Source organism: Crocodylus siamensis, chromosome 6 (assembly GCF_052110815.1).
Source record: "Crocodylus siamensis isolate JL-2025a chromosome 6, ASM5211081v1, whole genome shotgun sequence".
NCBI classification, from domain to species: Eukaryota; Metazoa; Chordata; order Crocodylia; family Crocodylidae; genus Crocodylus; species Crocodylus siamensis.
In genome coordinates, this window is record NC_143400.1 from 74,777,248 (window position 1) to 74,803,131 (window position 25,884).

Sequence of the window (25,884 nt, forward strand, 5' to 3'; positions counted from 1 at the left end):
CCTGCTGCCAAACCACTGCTGAAGCCCCCTGGATCTGCAAGCCAGATCCGGCATGTGCACCTTATGTTGCTGACCCTTGATTGTAGAAAATTTGCATGTGGGAGGAGTTATAAGTTTCAAAACAAAAGTTTTGAAGGAGTTATAAGTTTTGAAGGAGTTTTGAAGGACAAAATTACAATTCAAAATCATCTTGGTAAATGGCTGAAATAGTCAGAATACAAAAGATGAAATACAATAAAGACAAGAGAAAAACATTATTTTGGGAAAGAAAAACCACGTGCACAAACACAGAATAGCAATAACTGACTACACAGTGATATGGCAGAAAGCCAGCTGAAAGCAGAGTGGATTATAAAGGGAGTATAAAGTTGTCAATGCGATACTGTTGCAGAAAAGAAATATTCTGTGTTGTATTAACAGGAGTATTTTATGGAAGACATAGGAGGTAATTATTCTGCTTAGCTGAGCTCTGGTGAGGCCTCAGCAATAACAAGTGAAGTTTTGGGCACCACAGTTTATGCAAGATGTAGCCAACATGGAGAGAGTTCAAGAGATAATAAAGAATGAAAAGCAGTGTAAAAACATGGCATGTAAATGAGGTTGAAAGACCTGCTAGACCAGAAAAGATGGAAGGGCATACAAGATAATAATCTTCAAACACATGAAAAGACAGTGCTTAATTGTTTTAAATTGAAAACAGTGATTATCTGTTCTCTGCATCCTTTGAGAGTAGAACAAGAAATAACAGTCTTACCATGTGCCAAAGGAGATTTAGGTTAGATATTAAGAAAAAGCTTCAAGATATAAGAATAGCTGAGCACTGGAACAGGTTACCTAAGGAAGTTATAACATGCTTGCTTAACCTTTGTATGTGATCCTACCTTAGAGTAAAGGGATAAATTCACTAACCTCTTGAGTCTCTGTCCAACCACAGTGAGTTGTATTGTAACTGGGTGCTCAAGTACTGTGGGCAGCAGCCATGCATGGGGGAGCATCAGTGCCTTTGGGGATTTTTCTTCTTAAATTGAAACAAACAGTGTAAGGGAAGTACATGCTATTGTGTATTGTCTTTACATTTTACAAGTATTTAAATAAAAATAACTTCTTTCCACATAAAGTTTTGAATTTGTTTGAATATAACATTTAAACTATATTAAGTGTGCTGTATTTTAATTTTTTCCTAATCAAATATTTCAGTTCAAATATGTGTGGCTATTAGGACATAAAATTTACATGGGGGTCTTTTTTTTAGTTTTTTTTTACTAAATATGAGTGAAATAAACATGCTAAATCAGATCACACACAATTTAGGGCATTGGAAAAATTTCCAGAAAATTTTCCAATTCCAAATTTTCCAGAAAACCCACATCTCTGAGTGCAGCCATGAGCTATATAGCAGCTGTCCCATGGCAGTTTTGCTTGACTATAACAGCTGTCCTATGGTACTTCTGCAATTCCTGTTCCTATGTCATCTGTCCTTTATGTGGACCTCCTCCTTCACCCTCCACTCCAAGAAGCCAGATGGCACTTTTAAATTCTCTGTTTGATATTTAAATTCATGCTCCCTTTTTCTCATGGATTGCTCTTAGCTACCAGTACTGCCCTGACCAGCTTCCTTACCAGCCTTTGCTCTGCTTAGCTAATGGGGTGTTCCCAGTGTGCAGCTAGTTGGCTGTAGAGAAACACAAGCATCTTGATGACTGTCTGGAGGCAGTGTTCCAAGCATCCTGCAGAAACAGGACTATTCACCATTTCAGCACCTGTTAGGAATCTCAGGACTCAGTCACAGTTCCAAACACATATCAAGCACCTCAAGAAACTGTACTGGAAGGCAAAGGATGCACACCAGTGGTCTGGTAATGCCACCTGCTTTGTATCTCTGAGCTTGCCAGTGCTCTGAGCACCGAACCCACAGCCTTCCGCAGAAGACCCTTCTCCCAGAAGCAGAGCCAATTCAGCAAGCTCTTGCACCGGGCATCCTGGAAGAGGTCTCTGAGGAATTTGGTTAGTAATGAAGCCACTAATGCTCCTGTAGAGGTAAAAGTGGAATAATCAACTTGATCTTGTGCTTGGTAAGTACTGTCAACAGTATTTGTTACTGCTATGAAGGAAGTCTTGGTATAAAGGGTTTCATTGTAGAGGGGCAACCAACTCAGAGGGATTTGGGGGTTCCCAGGATACGATCAGCCTTGATCAATGTTAGAAGTCACATAAAAGTTTATATGCAGCAGCTTTCTCTCCACCCCACTCCCTTCTATTCCATGCTCCTTACCAATGCCATGTAGATTCCAAAATCGCCACTGAGCAGTAAAAAGAACAAGTGTCCATGTCCAGTGCTAAGCATTTTGTAGTATTGCCTTATCAATTTAAAGTACAGTTATATGGTCAAATGCTTTGTAGGAGCAGATACATAAGAGATATATATATATTTTGTTGCTAAAGCTTTGTCATTATTTGTGTAAACATTCTGTTCATGGATTACAGTACAAGGAAATGCATTTAAAAATAGCGTTGTGACTTGACCTGCAAACTGTAATGGCTGCTTCACTGGAGAAGATTTGTCAATATTAAAAGTCACTTCTGTCCTTCCAAATCTCTTTCCAGGGGAGCTATACCAGGGAGCAAGGAGGAATGGGAAAAGCTGCTGTTTTTTGACAAACAACTTGTGAGGGCTTACAGTTGCTCCAGAAATAAATAACTAAACCTCTCAGTTTCAAAGTCCAAATTTTTTGAGGATTTCTCTTATGTTGGTTCTTAGAGAGAATGGTCCGTACCTGTGAGCCTCCTAGTTCTTAATTCAGCAGCTTATCTATGTTCTTCTGGATCTTTCTCCACTGCAGAAAGTGATGCCTGCATATTTGGTGTGTGGGAGGATTTTTAGTGAAACTCAGTAGACTCCTCAATTTGCTTATATGTTGCTCAGTGACAAAAACCTTAAAAATCCCATCACATAGATTAAAGGAATGTCATCTCTGGATGCCATTTCTGTTTCCTTTTATCCTTGATGGGCTTCTCAGCCTGAAAAAAAAAAAAGAGAGAACCTGGGCCACAGGCAGACAGCATGATGTCCATTAAAACATTTTATAATGTAAAGAAAAAGCATGAAGTCATCATGTTTGCCATTTTGTCACTTTATATCTCTGGAGAGTCAAGTTTGAAATTGAAAGAGGATGGCATACCAAAAAGATCAAAGTTGTAGCCTTATGACAAGAAGTCATGTGAGAAGGATGAATTTGTTACAGTTAAGGAATAAAAATGAATGGATACTCTCTCTCTCTCTTTCCATTTCAGGCATTTGGAGTTCTGAAGGACTAGCTTTTCTTCACATACATTTGAGTATACAGACTTGTACCGCAAAGGGCAAAAGGAAAGCACCATGTGGATGACATTGTCAAAGAGATGCAAAAAAGAGGTGTAGATTAAGGGAGATACTAAAGACCAAGGAGGAACAGGAGCACAGAGTAACTGGGAGAGGTTTATATAATGAGAGACTGTAGAAAGGAGGCAGGAACAGGAACTCATGGAGCAACTCTTCAGAATGGCACTGAACTGGCCTGAGTGCCCACAAGTCTTCATGCAGACCCAAGATTCTTTGCAGGCTTCTAAGTAGGCCAGCTGTGTAGGGCCAGGCATTGGTGATAGTTCTTTGTGCAGGGTCAGGCTACGTGCGCTCTCTTTTAACACAAGTCCTTTCTCTAAATGCTTTGTCAGGCACAAGAAGCTCTACAGTTACCTGCCCTCTCCAGTATGCTCTCCAGAACTGCAGACTGTGCAGATTGGAGGTGGAAATGTCAGTGTTTCTTTGGGACTTGGACAGCTCTAGTAACTGCTGGGAGGAAACCCTTTCTCTCTTGACTCCTGCTTGGTTCCATACTGCATGAACAATAAGAGGTCAGAAGGAAAAAGAAAACAAGAAGGCAAAGCAAGCAGCCAGTGACACTCCCACTAAAGCTGCCTGCTTTTTTTGCATTTCAGTTTTAATTTGCATTTCATTTTTTCATGTTCCACCTAGTGAATTAGAACACATTTGTTTTTTGTTCAGTCAGTAAGTCTGACTGCACTATTCTAAAGTTTTTCCTTGCATCTATCCATGAGTTTAGCAAAGTTCTGTGCTTGTTTCAGGACTTGGCTACTTGATTCTGATGGTAAACTGCAGCTCTGCCATAAGATTTTATTGAAGTACAAGCAGGCAAACTACTCAAACCAATAAACTGGCAGCCTGTGTCCCTAAACTAGCAAGCACAGAGAGTTACATTTAAATTAAATCCAAATCTTTTAAAAACATTTTGTTTGGCAAATAAATCAACCCTATCCAATGCAGACTATAACATTAATCGTGGACAAAATACTGCATACAGATTAGCAATCCTCTCACCCCAGAAGACTGAAAAAATATCAGAACAGACACATATCAGTACATCATGTTCTATGGGATTTTTCTGTCTACAAGACAGCAAGGCATTAACAATTAATTGCTCACTAAGATCTCCATGAGTAGCATGGATGCGAACATATGCAGTATTCTTAATTTGACTCCTTGGTCCTGTATATTGCTTATGGGGGCACTTTCCAGTCATGCAAATTGGCTAAGAGGTTGATTCTATATGAAAATACCTTTACTCCCTTTAGGGAACTTTGTGCCCTAAAGCTTGTCCAACAACTCTCCCAGCTATACAATTGGTCTAGTACAACAATGACTTGTCTTAGTTTTGGACGCTTACTTTCTGAAAGCATACTGCTGTTCCAGATGTACTTTGGATACTGAAATTTCACAGGTAAACGTCTGCCATTACCAGCTTGACAATTGATCTGCTAATGCTAGCTGAGTAAGTTACGCACTTGCAGCAATATGGGATAGCCAGTTCTAAGACTGACAAGTAATACCCTTCTATTCCAATAGGGGTTTTCATTTATTGTGGCACAGCAGAATTGGGGCAAGTTTCTTACATGTGTCCATGAAAATCCACTTTATTAGTTGCAGATTTTGAAGCCACTGTTGGTCACTTCATGTGTGCAAAATAATACGACTCCACTGCCCTATGCTATTTCTCCTCCAAAACTATGTGGGTTAGCAATTTTAGCATTCATTATGTCATCCAAATTTGTTTTAAATGGTATTTCCAGTCCATCTTGCATCTTTACACATTTTTGTAATGACTGATGCTCCATTACCATCCCTTTGAACTAGCACCCCAGATCATAAGCAACTAACCTGTAGGCAAGAGGCCCTCCTTCAATGTATTCATGGTTTTGATTACTGCTGCTAACACTTAAAACCAGGTGGTCTTCTGGGCTGACAAAACTGTATTTAATGTTGGGCTAAATAAATTTTAATATGGGGAGACATAAAGAAAAGGCTGCTTTTCCTATGATGTACAATAGACAAATTCCTAGAAGGGCTCTGTTCTGTATGGTATAAGGGAATCTGTGGTTCATACACCCTGGATAATTTTTTGCATCATGCACAAATACTGATAATTGTAGCATGGACAGTAATCTGTATTTGTGTGATGTAGGGTAGACAGTAATTGGGGCTTATCATATGCAATAAAAGGCAGTGTGGATGGAGATTGCAGGTGTGCATCAATACCTACCATTATAGATGTGACCAAAGTCATGTTTTGTGGTTTATTATTAATGCAGCAGCTAATGTATGAAAAAAAAATGAATTCGTATGACTTTTTTTCAAAATGTGTCTTATATTCATTGTTTCAATGCATGTTTGAAAGGTCCTTCTTCCACACTGGAACATTCTGTTCTATTACCCTATTTTTACTGTTCATGTATGTTCAGAAGTTTTACATACTGCAATTTTCTTGTTTTTATGAGGAAAGTTCAATAAAGTATTTATACATATAATTTAAAATGGCGTGGCAAGCTGTGTTCTTTTCTTACTAAATCCTGGCTGAAAAAGTTGACTATGTAATTTAAAGGTACATAAAATTGAAACTTTCTTGTAAATAGAAATTTATTGAAATTTGTCTCTTGGATAACTGAATAACAGGAGTTTCAACATGCTCAAACCTGAATAGTAAGGAGATTTCACTTTCTCCCTGTATTACTCGTTGTATAATTTACCTGAATGTTTCTTTTTGTGTCATGGGGCTGGGGGATTTTTGGTGCTAGGAGGGAGAGAAATAGAGCTATGGGGAACTAAGGGTAATCTGGCAGAAGGGGGCCAAAGAGGGGAAGGAGATACAGATTCAGATTATGGAGACAGAAACTAATACACCAGAGGATTAAAACTATCTAAAAGGAGAAAAAGAATTAACATGTCTGCAGCTTCATAAAAGTTGTGTTTTTAACTATCATTCAGCCTCTAGTATGATTTGGATAATATGATTTTCCAACACTAAGTTTTAACATTCAGTACAGATTTATATTTTATAGATATCCAATCCTACTGGAGTTTATTACAGCGCATTAATATGCTTGTGTAGACGTGCCTACAGGTGCCTACAGTGTGGATTTAGATGTAATTTGAATGACACGCTATCTTGGCTCAATTTTCTGTTTGTCTTTGGTAGGCTACACAAGTCCAGCATAGTCATGCAATAACATTATTTCTTTCAAAATTTAATACAGCTCTGAGCTGAATCTACTACCACAGATGCTGTAGTTTAACAGCTGGTACAACATCAGAACTGAAAAGACTTCCCTTTAAAATGATTTGTTCTGCGTGCTCCTTTTGTCATGCTTTCTTGTTGTCTGCTGTTGCATATATTGGGGCCTTGGTACAAAATCTTAGGAGTCTAGTCTATTCCCCAGTTTTAGCTCATTTTCATCTGTGAATTTAGCTTTGTTTTCTGTTTGTGATTTGCTTTACCCTGTCTCTTTTGATGTCCAAGGACTCTCTCCCACATGTGAATATCAGTGTATACACACAGTACATTCATACAAAAACAAAAAGCAAGTATTTTGATATCCAAATGTTGGTCAGCTCTGCCTTAATATAACCCCCTTTCTCACTTGCCATTGATTTTATACTCCCCTTGCCCCACATGCATGCTGCTATCCAAAACTGCAGTACTAAGGAAGGAAATCTTTTCTTTCTGTTGCTTCAATCACAACTTCTCTTTTCTTGAATCACTTGGGTGGCCCTCTGTCTTTTACCATGTCAGAGACTGCAGAGAGATGAAACAATTACACTTATTTAAAAGGAGTGTGAGGATTTGCCAGTCAAGAGCACACATTAGCTGACCTGATTTGTGTGTCCAATCTATTTACAGTAACTGGAAACTAAATTGGAGTAGCTTATCCTAAAGTGAAATAGCTGATAAATCACTAGTTTAGCTTCCACTAACTCTGAGACAGATCAGATGCATAACACAGTTACCGCACATCAAGCTAATTCATTGTAAGTTGTACTTCTAAATGGGTGTAATTGTTTTGTCTTTCCATAGCCAGATTCAGTGTACTCATCCAGGTTGAGGCCTACAGAGCCCTTCACATACATCTCTGATCTTTTCTTGTTTCATTCCTTTTGTGCACTCTGTATTATGTAGACCTCTTCTACAAGTGTACTAGAGAAGCAATCAGGTAGCAACCAGATGGTAGCAATCTGTTGGCCAAGCTATAGATCAAGTGTCAGCAACCTTTTAGCAGTGGCAGGCTGAATTAACAGAGCTTGGTCTGAACATGGTAACACTGATGCTGCTGCTTCCCTTGTGAACAGATCCCCTGCTATTTCCATGCTTCTTACCCTCTTGCCACTGCCTTGCTTATCATCTGGCCACTGCTAACACTTCCTCTACAGCCAAATGGACTTCAAGGACTGGACTCAGCCTGCAGGTTGTAGGTTGACAGCTCCTGTAGTGATGAGATCACTATGACCATAACAAGTTAGCTAATAGATATCTTAGGCTTTATAAATGGCAAGTCATTGCAGCATTCCTCGCCCCTCTGGAAAGTATTTTACTGGAATCAAGTTTGTCTATCTAATTTTTGCCAAAATCAATAATGTTCTGACAAGGGAAGCAGCCACAGAGAGGTGAGAGCTCAGCCAAGTCTACCTAAGCAATAAAATATGTGGCCCTCTTGTAGGAGTAAATTTTTCAAGTTTGAAAATGAATCTTATTTCAGATGGTTGGTTACTGCATACTTTATTTAATACTATGCCATACCCTCAATGTACTGGTTTTCTTACAATTAATTGTTTCTCTTTTCTGTGTCCTATCACAGAAAAAAATAATGATTATATTTGTTTAGGTTTGTAGCTATTGTTGGATGTTTATAATGTTTTTTTTCTAAGTCTTAGGTATACATGTTTCATCTTGCATTCCTATTTGAAACTCAAAGTAACTTTATCAGCAGTGTAACCATAACAGATAGCAATATCAAGAACAGTACAGTGCTACACACTTGTTAGAGAGAGGCAGTCACAGTTCCTTTCCTTCATTATTTAACTGATGCAGAAGCACTTTGATGAAGAAAAACAAAACGTTTTTTTAAAAATGTTTAATCCTGTCAGGCTGACTTTAAAGACAGTTGAGGGGCCTAACACTTAGCAGGATCAGGCCTTGACTTAGCTGCATTTTCACCTGTGAATCATGCCTTTTCTTTATACTGCTTTAGTGTACAGCCTGTGCTGAGCTTCATGCTGCCATAGCTAGGCTGTTACCAGTCACAGAGTCAGCTAGTTTAAACGTGGCTTATGAATATCTACCTTGCGTTCCAGTGACTGTAGCACTTTACTGAGAAAAGTAAGGCTCTGATGGGGAGACAGAGCTTTCTTTCCTTCTGCCCTTTCATAAAACCACCTCATTTTAGTATGACTCTTGGGTAGATAGACAATTCAAGATCAGAAACTGAAAGTGCTATTGACAGTCCTCTACATTTTTAGTTTACTTTGCCTAGGGTGGGGGGAGATAACAAACAAACAAAATACAACCTTTTCCCCTTAAATCCAGATGGGAATTATTTTTGTATATTACCATTTTAAATTTAAACTTAATAGTTCCAAACTAGTCAGTTCAGTTAGAAAACCTGTAACAGACTTGCTCCTTTTGAAGATTCTGATGTTATTAGATTTACATTTTTAAATTCCAGTTTTGACCTGTGACATAGATATTATGTAGGGACAGAGCAAAGTGTCCATAATTGTTTATTTGAAAGACAGACAGAAGTGGTGGGGCTGCAAGGGAGCACAATGTTCTTTTTGGGATAACAATCCTCTCCTCCCTTCCCCATAACAGCTCATTTAGACCTTTTTCAATATAGTAATTTCAGTGCTTGGAACCTTATGGTATTTATTCTGAATAACAGTTTCATATTTCCAAGCACAGATTGTAACTGCCAGGAAAAATAAACTTGATTTTTCAGTTCATTCAGAGCCACTGTAGCTATGGTCATTTTATACTGAGGCAAAATTGAGAGACAGGAAAATAAACCTTGCTTGGTAATTCCAGAGCAAACCTCCTTAACTACCATTTTTATGAAGGTATATTTAAAAATAATACATGTTTCTGAACCATGACATAGGGACTCTGATAATTTTTGAGAACTTTCCTTTTAACTAAATGTTAATTCTTTCTGTTTTTCCTCTAGTCAGTCCAAGGGATTGCTTGGTTGCTTTCTTCATTTTCAGTATCTCTGTATTACATGTATGCCTTGGCTTTCCTTGTCTCATGTCTGCAGGCCCTGGCTGCATGAACATACTCTTCTCTGGATCCTGATCCATTTTTCCATTTCATGTATGCTTCTTTTTTCTTTTTGAGAAGTTCCGTAATGTCTCTGTTGAGGCAAGTGGCTCTCTTAGTCCCTCTTCCTCCTTTTGATCGCATGGGGATGGCCTCTTTTTAAGCAGTAAGAATAGCCTCCTTGAGGAAGTGCCATCCTTCACGAGTTCCCAAGTCGTTCAGTTGCTGGTTGCAAAGGGCCTTTTCAACTAGACTCCTGAGTTTACCTAAGTGTGCCCATCTGAAATCTAGGACTTTTGTTCTGCCAGTGGAGCTGGGGCCTTTCAGTGGATGGTGAATCTGATCAGAATGTGATCTCTGTCACTCAGAGCATCTTCAATCTTCAGGTCACTTAGCACGTCTTCCCCTTTGGCCAGCACCAAGTCCAGAGTGGCTTTACTCCTAATTGGCTCCTTCACAGCCTGTGTCAAGAACAGGCCATCTGTAGTCACCAAGAAGTTGGTTGATCTGCTGTAGCTAGCTGAATGATCTTCCCAGCAGATGTCGAGGTAGTTGAAGTCACCCATGAAAATCAAATCTTAAGTACTTGCTGCTTTGGCCAGTTCTATCCTTAACAAATCCCTTCCAGTCTTTCTTTCTATGATTCTGTGATTCATGTTCTGATATATTGAATGCCCTACCTGTCTTTCCTGCTACTCTTCCATCTTTCTTCTGCCCTGTCTCTAAGTTCACTGAACACAAAGTCTTCATGTGTTGCTTCGCATTTCTCTTCTGTCACAGATTCATAGATTCATAGATGCTAGGGTCAGAAGGGACCTCAGCAGATCGAGTCCAACCCCAAAATGCAGATATTCTCCAGTATGCTGTAGATATGCTTGTCTGGCTTGCCATCTCTGCTCAATTGAAACTGCTCTCATCAAGCCCTGTTAGGGTATGTCTGCATTGTTGTGGCAACATGCTCCAACTGGGCTGTTCCTGAGCATGCCCTACCTACCCATGCTGTTCATAACTTTCAACCCCAGAAATGCACTGATGAGTTTGTTTCAGGGCCATCCTCATCAGCCAGTCTCAAGTACACCTGAGATTAAGGTTTTGAGGGCAGCAGTAGTGGGATGCCATGGTATAATTCTGGGTTTGGAACATGCAAGTGGGAATGAGTGGAATGAGTGTGCTTGGGAACTTCCTAGCTAAGGTACACTGTCACTTTGGTATGAACTTATCCTTAGTGAACTCTCTTTGACTAAATATCAAAGCCTCTACTCCTTTCTCAGCCTCCTTGACCTTTCTGCTGCTCTAGACACATTAGGTCGCATCCTTTTTGAAGTCTTGTCCTCTCTTGTTTATCATCCTATTTGGTTGGTTGGTCATTCTTTGCTCTTCTCACTTTCTGTTAGTGTCTATATGCCTCTGTTTGAGACCCATTTTTCTTGTCTCTCCACATTCTTTGTGTGGTCTTATCCATTGTAATGGCTTCAGATACCATCTGTGCCGATGGTTTCCAAACAGATGTCTCTCTTCAGTCCTGCATCTCAGTTTTTTTCCCTGACGTAATCTCTTAGCTATCTTCCTTTTGACTTAATATAACCTGGGCAAAACTGAACTTTTTTCAGGCCATCCATAATACTCTTTCTTTCCTTATTCAAAATATTACACTGTTCTTTTTGTTGCTTAGGCCTGCAGCTTGGGTGCTTTTTTTGGACACTTATCTCTGACCCCCAGATATTTGAGATCTTTGAGCTACTTGTTACACAGTATTTCTTTGACTTGACCTTCCTGTCTGCCTATATACAACTGAGACTGTCCTTCAGGCCCCTACCATTTCCTAATCTGATTACTTTAATCACCTCCTATGTGACCTCCCTGACACTTACGTTATTTCCCTCCCATAGATTCAGAATGCACTGCAAAGATCATCTTTCTACTTGTCACCACTACTCACCTCTTCCGGCTTGTGTAGTATCAATAAGATTGTTAAATAGTTGCGGAATGTTTATTGTTAGTTAAAATAGATGGGGGTGAGTTTGCAGGACTGTGAGAGAAAAAATATTTTACTTTTAAACCAAGCAAATTTGGTCTTGAAGTCTTGGAGAGAGAGATCAGAATGGAAAGCACAAGGATGACAATCTACTGACTAGTAGGGCTGTGTGAAGCTTTGGGTCCTTAGTCCATCTGGCAGAGATTCAGCCTGATTTGGTGGCTGAATCTCCAAATTTGAATCAAATCAGGAGATCATTTAATCTCTCCGAATCAATTTGGAGAGTTTTGGAAAGATTTGATGATTCGGACATAGACATAGCTTTAAATGGTCTTTCTATGTACCTCAAGGTACCAGGCAATAAGTGTCCCATGGGAGTGTGGGGGGCTCCCCAGTGTGGTTGGCAGCAGACCTGGAAGTGGACCAAAAGCACTTCTGATCCACTTCTGGGTTCACCACCAAGCATGGGGGCCCCCCATCACACACTCCTGTGGCACACTCCATCTGCCCCAGCCTTGCAGCATTCACGAGGTGTGCCTGGTACCTTGAGATATGTAGAAAAACTTTTAAAGCTGTGTCTATGGCCCAATCACTGATTTTTCCGAGTCAGCATCGAATCTGCAGATTCGGATTCGGGCCAAATCCAAAACAAATATGGCCTGTTTCACACACCTCTACTGATTAGTATGTATGTCTGAGAGTCTTGGTGCATTTTTCTGGGCCTGTTAGATTTTCACTAAGCTTTGCTGAAAGTGTTGCAGTGTCATAAATGTATAATTTTTCTCTCATTTTAAGAAATGGTGGCTCAATTAGTTGCCCATTATGTGCTGAATATTTATGTTGATGAATTACTTCACACCTGCCAAATCAGATGGAATTTCTGTGTCACACAAATGCCATGTATATTATATCTCACGATAACCACTACTCTAGTCATTATGAAATGTGAATTCTGTTGGGGTATATCACTCCTTTCGTTTCCAGATGTTATGTCTAAGAGAAAACTATTTATCAGGAAACAACAAACTTCAACATCTTTCTGCCTCACACAGTCAGAAAGTCACAACAAGAAAATAACTTCAGAGATTGTAAAGGTTTATTTTCTTTATACCACCTATCCATAAAAACTGCATCAGAGGTTTGTCTTCCCTTTTTAGATGATATAATGGGAGTTATGTAAGATACACTGAAAAGTCCCTACACCTTGTAAGGTTCCCAAAAATAGATATATTATTATAGTTTGTGTTCTTGCTAATGTGGCAACTGTTTTCACTATTACTTCATGGCAAAACAATAAATAATTTTGTGATCAGAAATGTTCCTTTGCAATGAATAGTTTAAATGGGTCATATTTCAGAATGATTCAGTATTCCAATTTCTTTCAGTGAGTTTCCTAAATACAGTCTGATTATATCTTTTTTTAGATGTCCCGGGATGAAACAGTATGTAAATATTGTGGAGTCAGCTATCTGATCCTTCATGAATTTAAGCTGATGGAAGAAAAAGTAAAAGCAATGGAAAACAAGATGAAGTTTTATGAGGAAAGTGTAGAACGGGAGAAAAGGCTTCAAGCAGAATTGCAGTCTCTTAGCCAGGACTTTGAACTTTGCAGAACTGACAGTGAATCAAAAACAGAAAGGTTGGAACATGTTCATTATCCTTATTTTTTTTATGTAACAATACAAATTAATTTAGTACCAAGGAAGTTTCAGCCAATACATTTTGCCTCCCCTGCCAGAATCAGCCAATATCAGGTATAGTTTATATAGCATTGTGGTGTTTATTATTTAAATATTTAGTATCTGAATAGTTTAGAACCAATTATTACATTTAAAATGAAAGAAAGGTTAGAAGTTATTTCAGAGATGGCTAAAGACAAATATTGGAAGTAGTCTAAATCAGATACTTTGGACTACCTGTCCTGTAATCAAATTCTCTATAATGGTTCAAATCAAAATTTAGATCATTAATGTACTATAATCAGAACATGTGCACACAACACCTTACAGTGCTAAAGGAATAACATAATCTCTGACATTCAGAGTTTAAAATCCAGTGCCCAAAAAGAATTATTTAGAGTACTCAAACCAGTAAGAAAGTAGAACTCATTTTGAGATGGCTTTGAAGTCTTTATTATGTAGGAACTTACCTTACAAATGCATAGTCATGTATAAAGTAAGTTATTTCCATGTAGTTCCAGTAGGATCTGTTAAAATGTTGCCTTCACAGGAACTGCAGTACCTATGGCAGTACTGTAAACATACAACTCTTTTATTTTCCATATTTTATCTGGTTGATTTTGCTTAGAGACATATGCATAATCACAATAGAAATAAAAATGGAGAATTGGATTCATAGATGGAAATATTTGAAACTCTTGCTAATAATAAAAGTTCATTCCATCAGGCAATTATTATCCAAAACTGGAAAGAATAAAATAAAATAAAGGTTACTGACAGTTTGAACTCTCAGAGCTAAAACCTGGTTTTACAATAACATTTTCCTACCTTTTATGAGGATGGGTTTGTGTGGTTTTTTTGTCCTGTTGCTAGGTTAAAAATGAAAAATAAAAAACCCCAAATGAGCAACAAAGGAAACTAGGAAACATGGCTATACAAATATTTCTGTCATATGCAATATGTTTGTTCCTTGTTGTATATATGCCTGTTGTCAGTCAATACTGCACAACTTACCAGTGGGAGAATGATTTGGAATAGCTTTAAACTGAAGCTCTAGGGCAGTGACCAAGAAATGCAAATGCTTCCTTTATCAGATAAATCTGCTTTATGTTTCTTGCTATTTATCAGCAAAAATTACTTTAAGCATAGAACTAGAAGCCCTAGTTATACAATGAACAGTCCTTTTCCTAGTTTAAGAGGATAGGTTTGTTCTTGTATCTCACAGTTGATCTTAGGAAGACAGGAGAAACCCAAATATAGAAGCTATTTCAAAGCCTTTTTCCTATTCTTTTAAACTTTTCCTCATTACTTTCATTCTTTGGGTACTTGTACAAGTCAATATGATATAAAGGATAGCTTTAAACAAGCTAGCTCTTGAACCACTAACAGTTGCAGCAATATGGACATCAGCATGGCCTGCAATCCCACGTGGCAATCTCAGTTTAAGTTTAGAGGCTAGGGACAGACATTACACATAAACCAGTTTAAGTGATCAAAAACTGGTTTAAACTTGTAACAGAACAGATGTTCAGTGCATATTAACCAGTTTGAAAATGGCTGAAACTGGTTTGAGATAAATCTGGTTGAATGTAGTATCGGTGTCGCAGGGTACTTGCCCGCCCCGCTCCTGATGATGGTGAAGAACTTAAGGGGGAAGGTGTGTAGCAGAGCACTAGGGTGCTCGCTACTAGCACCAGTAATAAGGACAGCTGCCAATTAATAGGGCAGCACAGGTGAGGGATGCTAGGGCAACTAATGTTGGTCAGCTGGCTAGAAGAGGGCAGGGCCGGGCCTTTATAAACAGCCCAGGCCGTAGCCTAGCTAGCAGTTCCCCTCTGGCAGGAGCAGGAGCAGGAGCAGGAGCAGGAGCAGGAGCAGGAGCAGGAGCAGGAGCAGGAGCAGGAGCAGGAGCAGGAGCAGGAGCAGGAGCAGGAGCAGGAGCAGGAGCAGGAGCAGGAGCAGGAGCAGGAGCTCTGCGGGCGAGCTGAGCAGCCCGGGTCAATGGTTGCAGTCTGACCACTCTGACTGGCTGCAATGTTGCAGGGGTAAAGAGAACTCTGATGAGGGTAAGACAGAGCCAGCATAGAGCGGAGCTGGGTTTATGAGCTCGGGAGCTTATGATTGCGTTATGAGCCGGTAGGCTTCTTGTTTATGTTGCAGCCGCTTGGCTCATGGTTTCGTTATCGTTACACCGGAGGACCGGGTGAGGCCGTAAGGATGTGAGGAGGCCTCATGGGAGCTCCCCAATAATTTGGGGGTCCCAGGTGCCCAGTAGTGGCACAGCAAGCGGTGCCAGTGGGGTACAGCTCTTTGCGCCAAAGAGGCGCGGTGTGTGTGGGGTTTTGGACCCCAGCCCGTAAGGGTGGTATTTTGCCCAGGGGGACAAGTGACCCAGGAAAGGGTCAAGGGGCCAGGCACGGCTGCAGCCACCTGAGCCCCAAGCGCGGGAAATGCGCGCGCGAGACCCCAGAGGGGGGGGCAACAAGTGCGAGAGGCGTGATGTAGGCCCCGGGGGGGGCAACGAGCGCGAGAGGTGCGGCACAGGCCCCAGAGGGGGCAAGGGTGAGGGCTCAGCTTTGTTTGGGGGCGCGTTGGCCCAGCCCTGGAGCTAAAAGGAGGCAGCGAAGAGCCCTGGAGCTAGTGGGGTATCCCGACCCCAGCCCAGCAGGGCAGTATCGGGAGTAAAGCCTGAGTAGGGCGTAAGACCCCAAAGGAGGGTCAGGGGGCCAGGCACGGCTACAGCCACGTGAACCCCAACCGTGGGAAGCGTGACATAGGCCCCAGACAGGGGGCGCTGGTGGTGAAACCAGCTCGGGGGGGCGCCAGGTAGGGCGCTGAAGTGTAAGGGCTTGATAACGCCCGGGAATAGCTGCGAGGCTTGGGGCGTGCTGAGGGGGACGTTTGAAGGCATGCATTGCCCATAAGGCTGGGGGTGTTGAAGCACCCCACTTGGAACGGAGGTAATACCAGCAGTGTCAAGGTGGAAGTTGGCAGCCTCCCTTACTGAACTTTATAAGATCAAAGACATGGCGGGCGAGAAGAGGGTGCTGGGCCACCTTTAATTGACACGGCAGGGGGCGCTAGCGAGATCATGGCCACCCCTGCACCCACTCCGTGACAATCAGACTTAACTGATTTGGCTCAAACCAGTTTATGCAATGTCTGTCCCAGACCCCTTGCTGGTTTAAGTTAAATCAGACCTCCCCAGCATCCCAGCATGCTCTCTGGGCTGGATGGGGCTCTCTGATCCACGGCAGAGCTGGCCTGTACCCCCTGCTCCCTGGCTGCTGCTCCAGCAGTCTCTGCAGGCATCTGCCTGGCTTCTGCTCCACCCTCTCCCCTCTCCTTCCCTCCCATCCCCGCTAAGCAGGCATTCCCTGCTCCTTCTCAGCATTAGCTGGCAGACCACATGCTGGCTACATCTCAGCAGTGGCACACAAGGTAGAATCAACAAATAGCTAGTACTGTCCCTCTCTTGTTTTCTTAATGGGTTGATAAACACAAGTTAGGAATGATAAACATTCCCTGCTGGGCTGCTCATGAGGGGGGGAACCCTCCCGAATCACAGTCTGCTGCTGGGTTCTAGCCATCCCCCACCCTGGCTTCTAGCCTGAGCCACTGCAGGCATGTGTCTGCATTTCTGGAATGAAAAGGGAATGTCTATCCACCTCCAAATCGGTTCAAGCTTTGCATGTTAGACTAACTTGCAAAGATTGAATCAATTCAGGCTTTTTGAATGTCTGTCCTTAGCCAGATAGCTTGGAGCTGATAGCAGTAAAGCTATTTTGGGTATGACTATATGAGCCACAATCACAACTTTGACTAGGGTGGGTTTGCCTGTCCATTTTCTACCTTTCACCTACAGAAGTATTATTTCAGCCATAAGTCCCTAAGTATACACCTTATAGTTCTCATTTGTGATTATTTAATAACCAAAGAAAAGATTGTTTCTTGTTACGCTCAGTAACACATTGTGGATTTCTTTCTTTCTTTCGTTTTTTTACACACCAACATTTATTTTCTGTATTTCATCTTTTGCTTATGTGTCTTTACCTTATATCATAGTGCTTTAGCAAACTTCATCCAAACTAACTGTCCATCCAAACTACTTGTCTGCTGCCTTTACTCTGATCTATAAAAGAAATTCAGGGTTGTGAGCTCTTTAAGCTCTAAGTTTTGAGGAACTAGTTTCCATTATTTTTCCCTCTCTCTCTTCTGCTCTCTTATCCAGATTTCTCCTGTATCTTCTGGACTGTTCCCTGCATCCTCATTTTCTCTGCCCTTACTTTGAATTTAGTTTTTATTTTCCTTTAGTAGGTTTATATTATAACATGACTGTAAGTGGTACTGTTCAAGTTAGATCAATAAGATAATTATTTATTATTGTTGTTATTATTATTTAGTTGGTTACAATATATTGTTTGTAAAAAGCTAAAGTATTTTGGATTTCTCTGGAATTCAAGCCTACTGTTCTGTTACTTGTCTAACTGGCCAGTAATTGGTGTGAAATAAGTGGCTATATTGAAGGCTTCCTTGCAGTGTTTCACCAACTTATACTGCCATTATTATGGAGAGACTGTCCTTAGTGATGATACAGTAATTCAAAGCCTTTGTCTAACCAGTCATCATTCTAACGCTAAATACTTTTTGTGGCTGTTTTTATGTCAGGGACTCGCGTTCAGTAGAAACTGAACTTAAATTGGTAACTCTTAACACACTAGGCAGTAAGGAGCCCTCTACTACTACTAATTTTTAGTTGAGACTGGTTTAGAATGCATTGGAAATGCCAGAAGAGAATCATTCTGCATTAGATTAATGGCCTGCCAACACGTGAAGCACTCTAATCCATTAACAATTTTGTGAGCCACTCAAGCAGAGTAACAATTAAATATTGACTATGACATTGGAGGGAACATCAATTAGCAGTTGTTGTTAATAGTCCATTAACGCTAAAATACTTGGGTTTAGACATCAGTAGCATAACCTGTCTGTGTAGTCCATTTTGAAGTTACAGAATTTTATATATATCTATATTTATCTATCTATAGATAGACAGATATAAAATTTGCTCTGGGCTCTGGGTTTGGAGTGAAGTAAAAAATAAATATTTCTTGTGGGTTTTTTTGGTTTAGAAGACCTCTTTCTGAGGAGTGCATTTGCTTCTAATTGCTTTTACAGCTCTGGGCATCAAGTACTTGCTGCATAAAGGCAGGATTCAGTATACTGGTAGATGATGCAATTGTAGAAACAGCCCTTGCTTCTGGCTTAGAATATTTTCTAGAGGTGGACTAATTTTTTTCATTTAACAGAACTTTTATAGCCAGGGTTGAACAGTTAATAGAAGTTAGACCATGGCAATTTTTTTCCTGGAGGCCTGAAGTATAGGTTTGATGCAAAGCCCACCAAATCGTAGGGAGTGTGTAACCATTGTTTTCAATAGGCTACCAACCAGGCCTTATTTTAGTAATACAAAATAAATAAGCTCTTGGGCCCTGTGAAGTACCCTTTCTGAGTTTCTCTGCTTTTTTTTTGTTTCCTTGTTTTTCTGTTATTATGCAAGAGGAATGGTGTTATGTGGGTAATATCTTTTACTGGACCAACTGCATGGCTGGGGTAGATTTGGACAAGCTTTTGGGTACCCTAGTATCCTGTCAGGTCTCTGGGAGAGAAATTACTTGTGTCACTAGTTACTGTTATTAGTGTTATTTGCCTAGCAAATTATAACATGCATGCATAATTCCATGCACTGCCATGATCCTGGTTCTGGCATGGCAGACATGAGGCTGGTAATTACTTTTTTCAGTCTCCAGGATTCCATCACTGGTTGAAACTGCCTTTTCTTTTGTGGGTGATGAAAAAACTGGATCTCTCACTCTCAGGTGTAGGACCCCATGCCTTTTTTCTTTATTTTACTTTTAGACTCCTGTTTGCTCTGCCTTCAAAGATCAACTACCTACTCTCTGAAGTCTTGTCTACATGGGAGCAATTGATCAGCACAGTTATCTGACAGTTATTCTGGAGTAGCCATCCCAGTATTATTTAGCTATTTAAGAGCAACTCTCTAATATAGATGCCATTCCAAAATTAGCTTGGAGTAAATGCTCTGCTTTCTGTGAGCTAAGTACTTATTCTAGAATAAAAGTCACTTTTATTCTGGGGTAGAACATTCACATGATCAATTTTCCCCATGACAAAGGGCCCAAACGAAGTAGATTTATAAGACTATATTGTCCCAGTACCTTGATTTTTTTTTTTTTTTCTTGTCAATCTTTTTTTCTATGATCCATGCTTAATTTGTTTTACACCAGTGGTTCAGGCACCCTTCGTAACATTTCTGTATTAGGCAGCACCCTGGTTGAGAACCACATTTGTGCTGCCTTAGCTTACCTCAAGAGTTCTCAGCCAGGTGCTGCTGCTGCCACCACTGGCACTGAGTGGAACTGCCCCACGCACATTGTGCAGCACTGCATCTGGGAGGGCTATCACCTGGGGGCTATTGAAACTTTACTCAAGAATAATAAAATCTAAAAGGTAACATACCCGTTTTTTGTATTTTAATTGTGTAGTGACTGCCTGGTGCTTCTTCTTCCCTGTATCTTTTAACTTGCATTTTCTTGAGTTGTAGACTTTATTTTTTAGGTGTTATAGCATGTCTTTAACACCATAGGATTTCCCGTTCAATATTTTGAAGTCTAGTTTGCATAAGGTAAACTTGTTGCTGGCAGGATGATTATTTATGAAAGCTATAACATTAAGGTGAATTAGGTAAGTTACTCTGCATGCTTGGAGTTTAAAAATCTTCATACCAAGCCAACTGGGCATTGATAACACAGAGCTTCAGTCTGCAAGTTGTGTGGTAAGACACCTTTTCATATCACTGGAATATTATTGGCAATGTCAGCATGCAGTTTGGTAATATGAATCAAAACAAAGTTCATCAGATGTGTAGGGAGGAAATCTTTGTTAAAAACATGTAAGCAATTCTACCAAATCAGCATTTTGATTTTTGGGTTATTCTTAATTAGGACTTTGTTTATCATTCTGTTTAAAAAAATATTCTGTGATCATGTGGAATTGAGTTACAATTGCTGAGGACCTAGGCTGAGTGAAATGAACAACAAAACAGGCAACCTCCCTGCTCACATTATTACATGGTTTTCTAGGAATGTTCTTATAGCCTGATTATTTTTTCAGAAATTCTCAAGGCAGTGGTATGGAAAATGAATGATTTAAGCCAGTTCAATTCTAGAAATAATATATACAGTGATGTGATTTGAAATCTTCATTGACATTTCAGTATTTATAGAAGTGCAGCTGTATAAGTAGATGGCACTAACAAGAAGGCATACACACATTGTCTTAGCCTTGCCGGGTCAGTGGATGGTTCACTTGAAAACAGTAATACCATATTGGCACTGGTCCATGGTGTTTACATGCCTGTTCTCAACAGAAAGCTTGTTAGCTTACACACTTCTTTCTCATTCTGTGAAGAGTAAATCTGTAGAAATGATAGTGTTTCTCTAAAATCACTACGTGATTTTTAGTAAATACCATGGTGAAATGGCCTGTGGGAAAAATCCATGAAATATATATGGGTAGACATACCTGAGCTGTTTTTAATGTATAGTTACTGAAGATCTACTATTGTCAGTATCCAAGATAGAGTAAAACTCAGCACAGGCTGTGAAACCTGTGTGAGAAGCTGGGTGAGGTAGTCTGTGCTGAGCTCTGTGCTGGTGCAGCTGTTTGCTTAAAGACAGCTCATGTATGGACTTATGTCTAGTGCAAGGTGTGCCTGTGGCTTATCTTAAGTAGTAGTTATTGCCATTAATTAAGTGTAATTAGGTTTAGACCTATCAGTGCTCAAAGAGAGACATACAGTAGTCTATTCATTATAACATATGCAGCCTGTATGTATAGCGAAATCTGCAGTTTGTATAATTTTTAAATTGCTTTTTTGGTAATTAGGTGCAAGGTGGCTTCCTTATTGCATCAGTCTATTATTTACTGATATAACCTGACCTGATATATCAGATACTGTTGTTTTGCCAAGCAATTTTTCTTTTATCTGAGGGTAGTATGTGTACTTAGTTTGTCCATAGCAAATATATAATACATGTGCAATAATTAAAGCACCCTTCTGTACATCAAGTTGATGTAACAGCATGTTGTGTACCTATAAGAAACTGCAAATAATGATTCAGGAAATTGGTGAATAACTTTAGTAGCAATTGTCTGAGCATCTTCATGTAGTTATTGCTGTCAACAATTGCTTGCTAATTGCAGATAGGACTCAATTTTCAAAAAATGTTTAAAATTTTGTGGTGTTCTTATTATTTACTCCTCTCTTTTCTGTGTGCTTAACTATTTTTATTTTTGATACAAAGACTACATATTTTCTCTTAATCATATCATAGAAATTAAGGGCTGGAAGACACCTTGAAAGATTGAGTCCAACCCCCCTGTTCTGGGTAGGAATACTGCTGAGATCAAATGATCCCAGCAACATGTCTGTGCAATCTCCTCTTGAAGACTTCCAAGATTGGGGACTGTAACACCTCCTTGGAAAGTCTATTCCAGATTCTAATCATCCTTACCATTAAGAAGTTCTTCTTTGCATCCAACCTGAAACGATCCTCTAACAGTTTATGGCCATCGCTCCTTTTCCTCCCCTGGGATACCCTAGTGAACAGTTTTTTTGTTTTTTTGTTTTTTGTTTTGTTTTTTTTTTTCTCCCAGCTCCAGCTATTCACCCCTTACATACTTATACACAGCCACCAAGTCACCCCTGTCTTCTCTTCCTCAAGCTGAACAGTCCCAGATCCCTTAGTCTTTCCTCATAAGGTTTGTCCTCCAGGCCCTTAATCATTCTTGTGGCCTTTCTCTGGACCCTTTCAAGATTCTCCACATCTTTTTTTGAAGTGGCACCCAGAACTGGACATGATATTCCAGCTGGGGTCTCACCAATGCTGAGTAGAGAGGAAGTATAATTTCCTTAGCCCTGCTCACAATTTATTGGCTAATGCATCCCAGCATGCTAATCGCTCTGTTGACTACAGCTTCACACTGGTGGCTCGTGCTCATCCACTGATCAATAATAACCCTGAGGTCCATTTCAGCCATTGTGCTGGCCAGGACATCTCCTCCTAACCTATATTCACATCACTGGTTACTTCTCCCCAGATGAAGCACTCTGCATTTATCCTTATTGAACTGCATCTGGTTCCGCTCCACCCTTTTCAGCTTGTCCAGGACTACTTGGATCCACCCTAGCGTGATGGCTTTTCCCAATAACTTAGTATCATCCACAAACTTGGCCAATGTGCTTTCCACATGCTCTTCTAAATCGTTGATAAAGATTTTGAACAGCATGGGGCCAAGAACCAAATCCTGCAGGACACCACTGGCCACCTCCCTTTAAGATAATACAGACCCATCCACTAACACTCTCTGAGTTTGATTCCCCCCCCCCAACCCACTCTGAATTCATTCCCTGACCATGGACTCTGCCAACCCACAATCCTCCAGTTTTTTATAAGGGCATTATGGGAGACCATATCAAAGGCCTTCTTAAAATAGAAGTATATGACATCAGCTGTGTCTCCCACATGTAAGTGGTTCATTATTTGATCATAGAAGGAGATGAGGTTGGTCAGACATGACCTGCCCACAATGAAACCATGTTCATTATCCTTCAGCATCATGCCTTCTGCCAATCTCTCACAAATGGACTTCTTCATAATTTTTTCCAAAATTTTACCAGGTATTGAGGTCAAATTAGCCAGCGTATAGTTTCCCGGATCCTCCCTCCTCCCCTTCCTAAAGATTGGCACCACATTAGCCCTTTTCCAGTCTTTCAGGACCTCTCCCAAGCACCACAAGTCTTCAAATACCTTCACCAATGGTCCTGCAATGACTCCCGCCAATTCCAGCAGCACCTGCAGATGTAGTCCATCTGGTCCTGCTGACTTGAAGACATTCAGCTGCCCCAATTGCTCCCTCACCAGTTCAGTACTGATCAATGACCCTTCCCTCGCATCCGTCCAGTATCTGATCAGGTGGGCAACCCTTTGTATGCAGGAACACCAATGCAAAGTATTCATTTAAAGAGTTCAGCTTTCTCCTGACTGTCTGTCTGTTATCAGCTGTCCTGTCCCATTCTTTAAGGGCCCCACATTTTCCTTGGTCTTCCTCCTGCTCCCTCCATACGTAAAGAGAGAATTCTTATTGTTCCTTATTTTAGTTGCCAACCTGATCTTGGTCACCACCCTTGCTTTCTTTATCCTCTCCATACAAATGCAGGCTTATACTTGTATATTCCGCCTTGGTGACTACCCTTTGTTTCCACTGTCTGTAAGCCTCCTTTTTCTCTTTTAAGCACTCCCTGACTCCTCTGGTAAGCCAAGGGGGCTTTCCGGCCCCTTTACCACCTTTCCTGCATACAGGAATGGACTCTTTTTTGCTCTGAGGATCACTTTTTTGAGAACCACCCTTCCTGAACTCTGTTCCCCTCCAGTCCCTCTTCCCATAGGGCCTCTCCCATTGTTTTCCTAAGGTCTTTGAAGTCAGCCTTCCTGAAGTCAAGCACCTCTGCCCTAATGGCTGACTTACTTGCCCTACGACAGATAGTGAATTCTGTCATCTCATAATCACTATCTCCCAGATTATCTCAATCCTCAGATCTCCCACCAGGCCATCCCCTTTGGCTAGAACCAAATCCAACAAAGCCTTCCCCCTGGTTGGCTTAATAAAGTACTTCCACACAAGTCAAAAATCTACATGACTGGTCAGATCTGGCTGAGTGCTCCTCCCAGCAGATGTCAGGGTAACTGAGGTCACTCATGACAGTCATGTCCTTTGAACGTGCAACCTCCATTAGTTCTCTGGAAAATTCCAGATCCAGGTCCTCCTCCTGGTGTTGTGGTCTCTAATAGATGCCTACCATCAAGACCCCTTCTCCTCATCACCCCCATATCTTGACCCACAGGGTCTCAACTCGCCCTTCTCTTGAACCAACATGGGTCTCTGAGGCAGCATACCGCTCCTTTACACAGAAAGGAGCTACACTTCCTCCCTTCTTCCATACTCAATTCCTTCTGTACAGCTTGTAGCCCTCTATGCATACAGCCCAGTCAATAGGTCTCTGTTGTGCCGATGAGATCATATTCCCTATTGGCTAATGGGGTACCAGGTCCTCCTGCTTATTCCCCATACTTCTAGCATTTGTGTATAGACACTTTTTTTTTTTGGTCTCCCATTGGTAACCCCCAGCTCCCTGCTGCCCCAATGTCATTCCAGCCTCTCAACATCTCCCTGACTGCCCTCTCTATTTCTTTCCTGCTTGGCTGTCCCTTAGTTTGCATTCCTGTCTGCTCACCCATCCCTTGATGCACCTAGTTTCTTCTTTTATAAAAACCTCTTACAATATGTGAACCTGAAAGTCTCTTTACAGTGGCCCAAGTGAAACTGAGTATAGTAGTTTTAATTCTTAGTAGCATTCAGATGCCACTTGTTTGGAGTGACCATAAACTGAAAGGTATTATGCACAAGTTATTTGTACCATATCATCTGAACAGGGTGAAATGGGTAGGAACAGAGTTTGTGACAGTAACTTATTCCATACACATACATTATGTATTGCATAAAAGAAGTTCTTTGCCTTCAGGTACATGTGATTTCATGTATCTTCCACATAATTCAGAAGTACAGATGAAAGATTCAGCCCTCAAGAATATTTCACAATTTACCTTTTATTTACTTGATTCGTAAAGCAGAATGCTGTTTCCTCCCCTGGAAATCTTTCTGCTGTTTTTCTTGAATCCATCTGTTTGGTGATGATAATTATAGTTTGAGAGAACTTATTGGAACAATCCAGGATATGTACGCTAGTCTTTTCTACTCTGCTATATGTGATATTTTTCTTATATGCATCAGATAGCATATATCTGCTCATAGAATAATATTTAGATTAGGGTTACCATGCTGGCCACTTGACCAGTCAATTGACTGTATATTTTTTGACCAGTTAAAGTTTATAGCAATTTTACAACTACAATGACACTTTAAAACTACAATTACAAACTACAATTTTTGGGTAATTTTTTGATTAGAAATATGATTTTTTTTTTTTTTTTTTTTTTTTTAAATGTCACATTTCGTAATGGAAAATTTGTGATTTTTTTTTTTTTTTTCTATACTTTATTTGGATCTATTGGGGGGGGGGGAAGGAACCACCAACAGGCAGTTGCAGTGACGATGGTAGGGAGGGAGGGTGGTGAGCAGCAACCACCCACAGATGCTGGTGGCAGTGGCTATGGCACCCAAGATCGGCGGGGGGCATATGCCCCCCCATGCCCCTCCTACATGTCACCTATGACTTGCATACTGTTCTCCTAAAAGATGGAATTTGGGACCTTAGACTAAGTCATATGCTAGTACTATTTGGAAAGTCTTTTAGTTTGAATTAAATATCCCCATGAGATGTAATCAATTTATCATATAAGTAACTTCACTTAATAACGTTGGCAGTTTTCTGTTTTTATATAAATTGTGTGTTGCATATAATCATTAGGTATTTGTTATATTTCAAGGT

The 25,884-nt window shown here is 40.5% G+C and overlaps 1 protein-coding gene across 1 annotated transcript in view; it reads left to right on the forward strand.

Annotated features, from left to right (window-relative positions):
• The first annotated feature begins 10,779 nt into the window (after positions 1-10,779).
• Positions 10,780-25,884, forward strand: part of LEKR1 (leucine, glutamate and lysine rich 1) — a 137,057-nt gene continuing 121,952 nt past the window's right edge. The window contains exons 1-2 of the mRNA XM_090054129.1: positions 10,780-10,830; positions 13,038-13,252. Coding sequence (XP_089910255.1) covers positions 10,780-10,830; positions 13,038-13,252 — 266 coding nt within the window. The remainder of the gene's footprint in view (positions 10,831-13,037; positions 13,253-25,884) is intronic.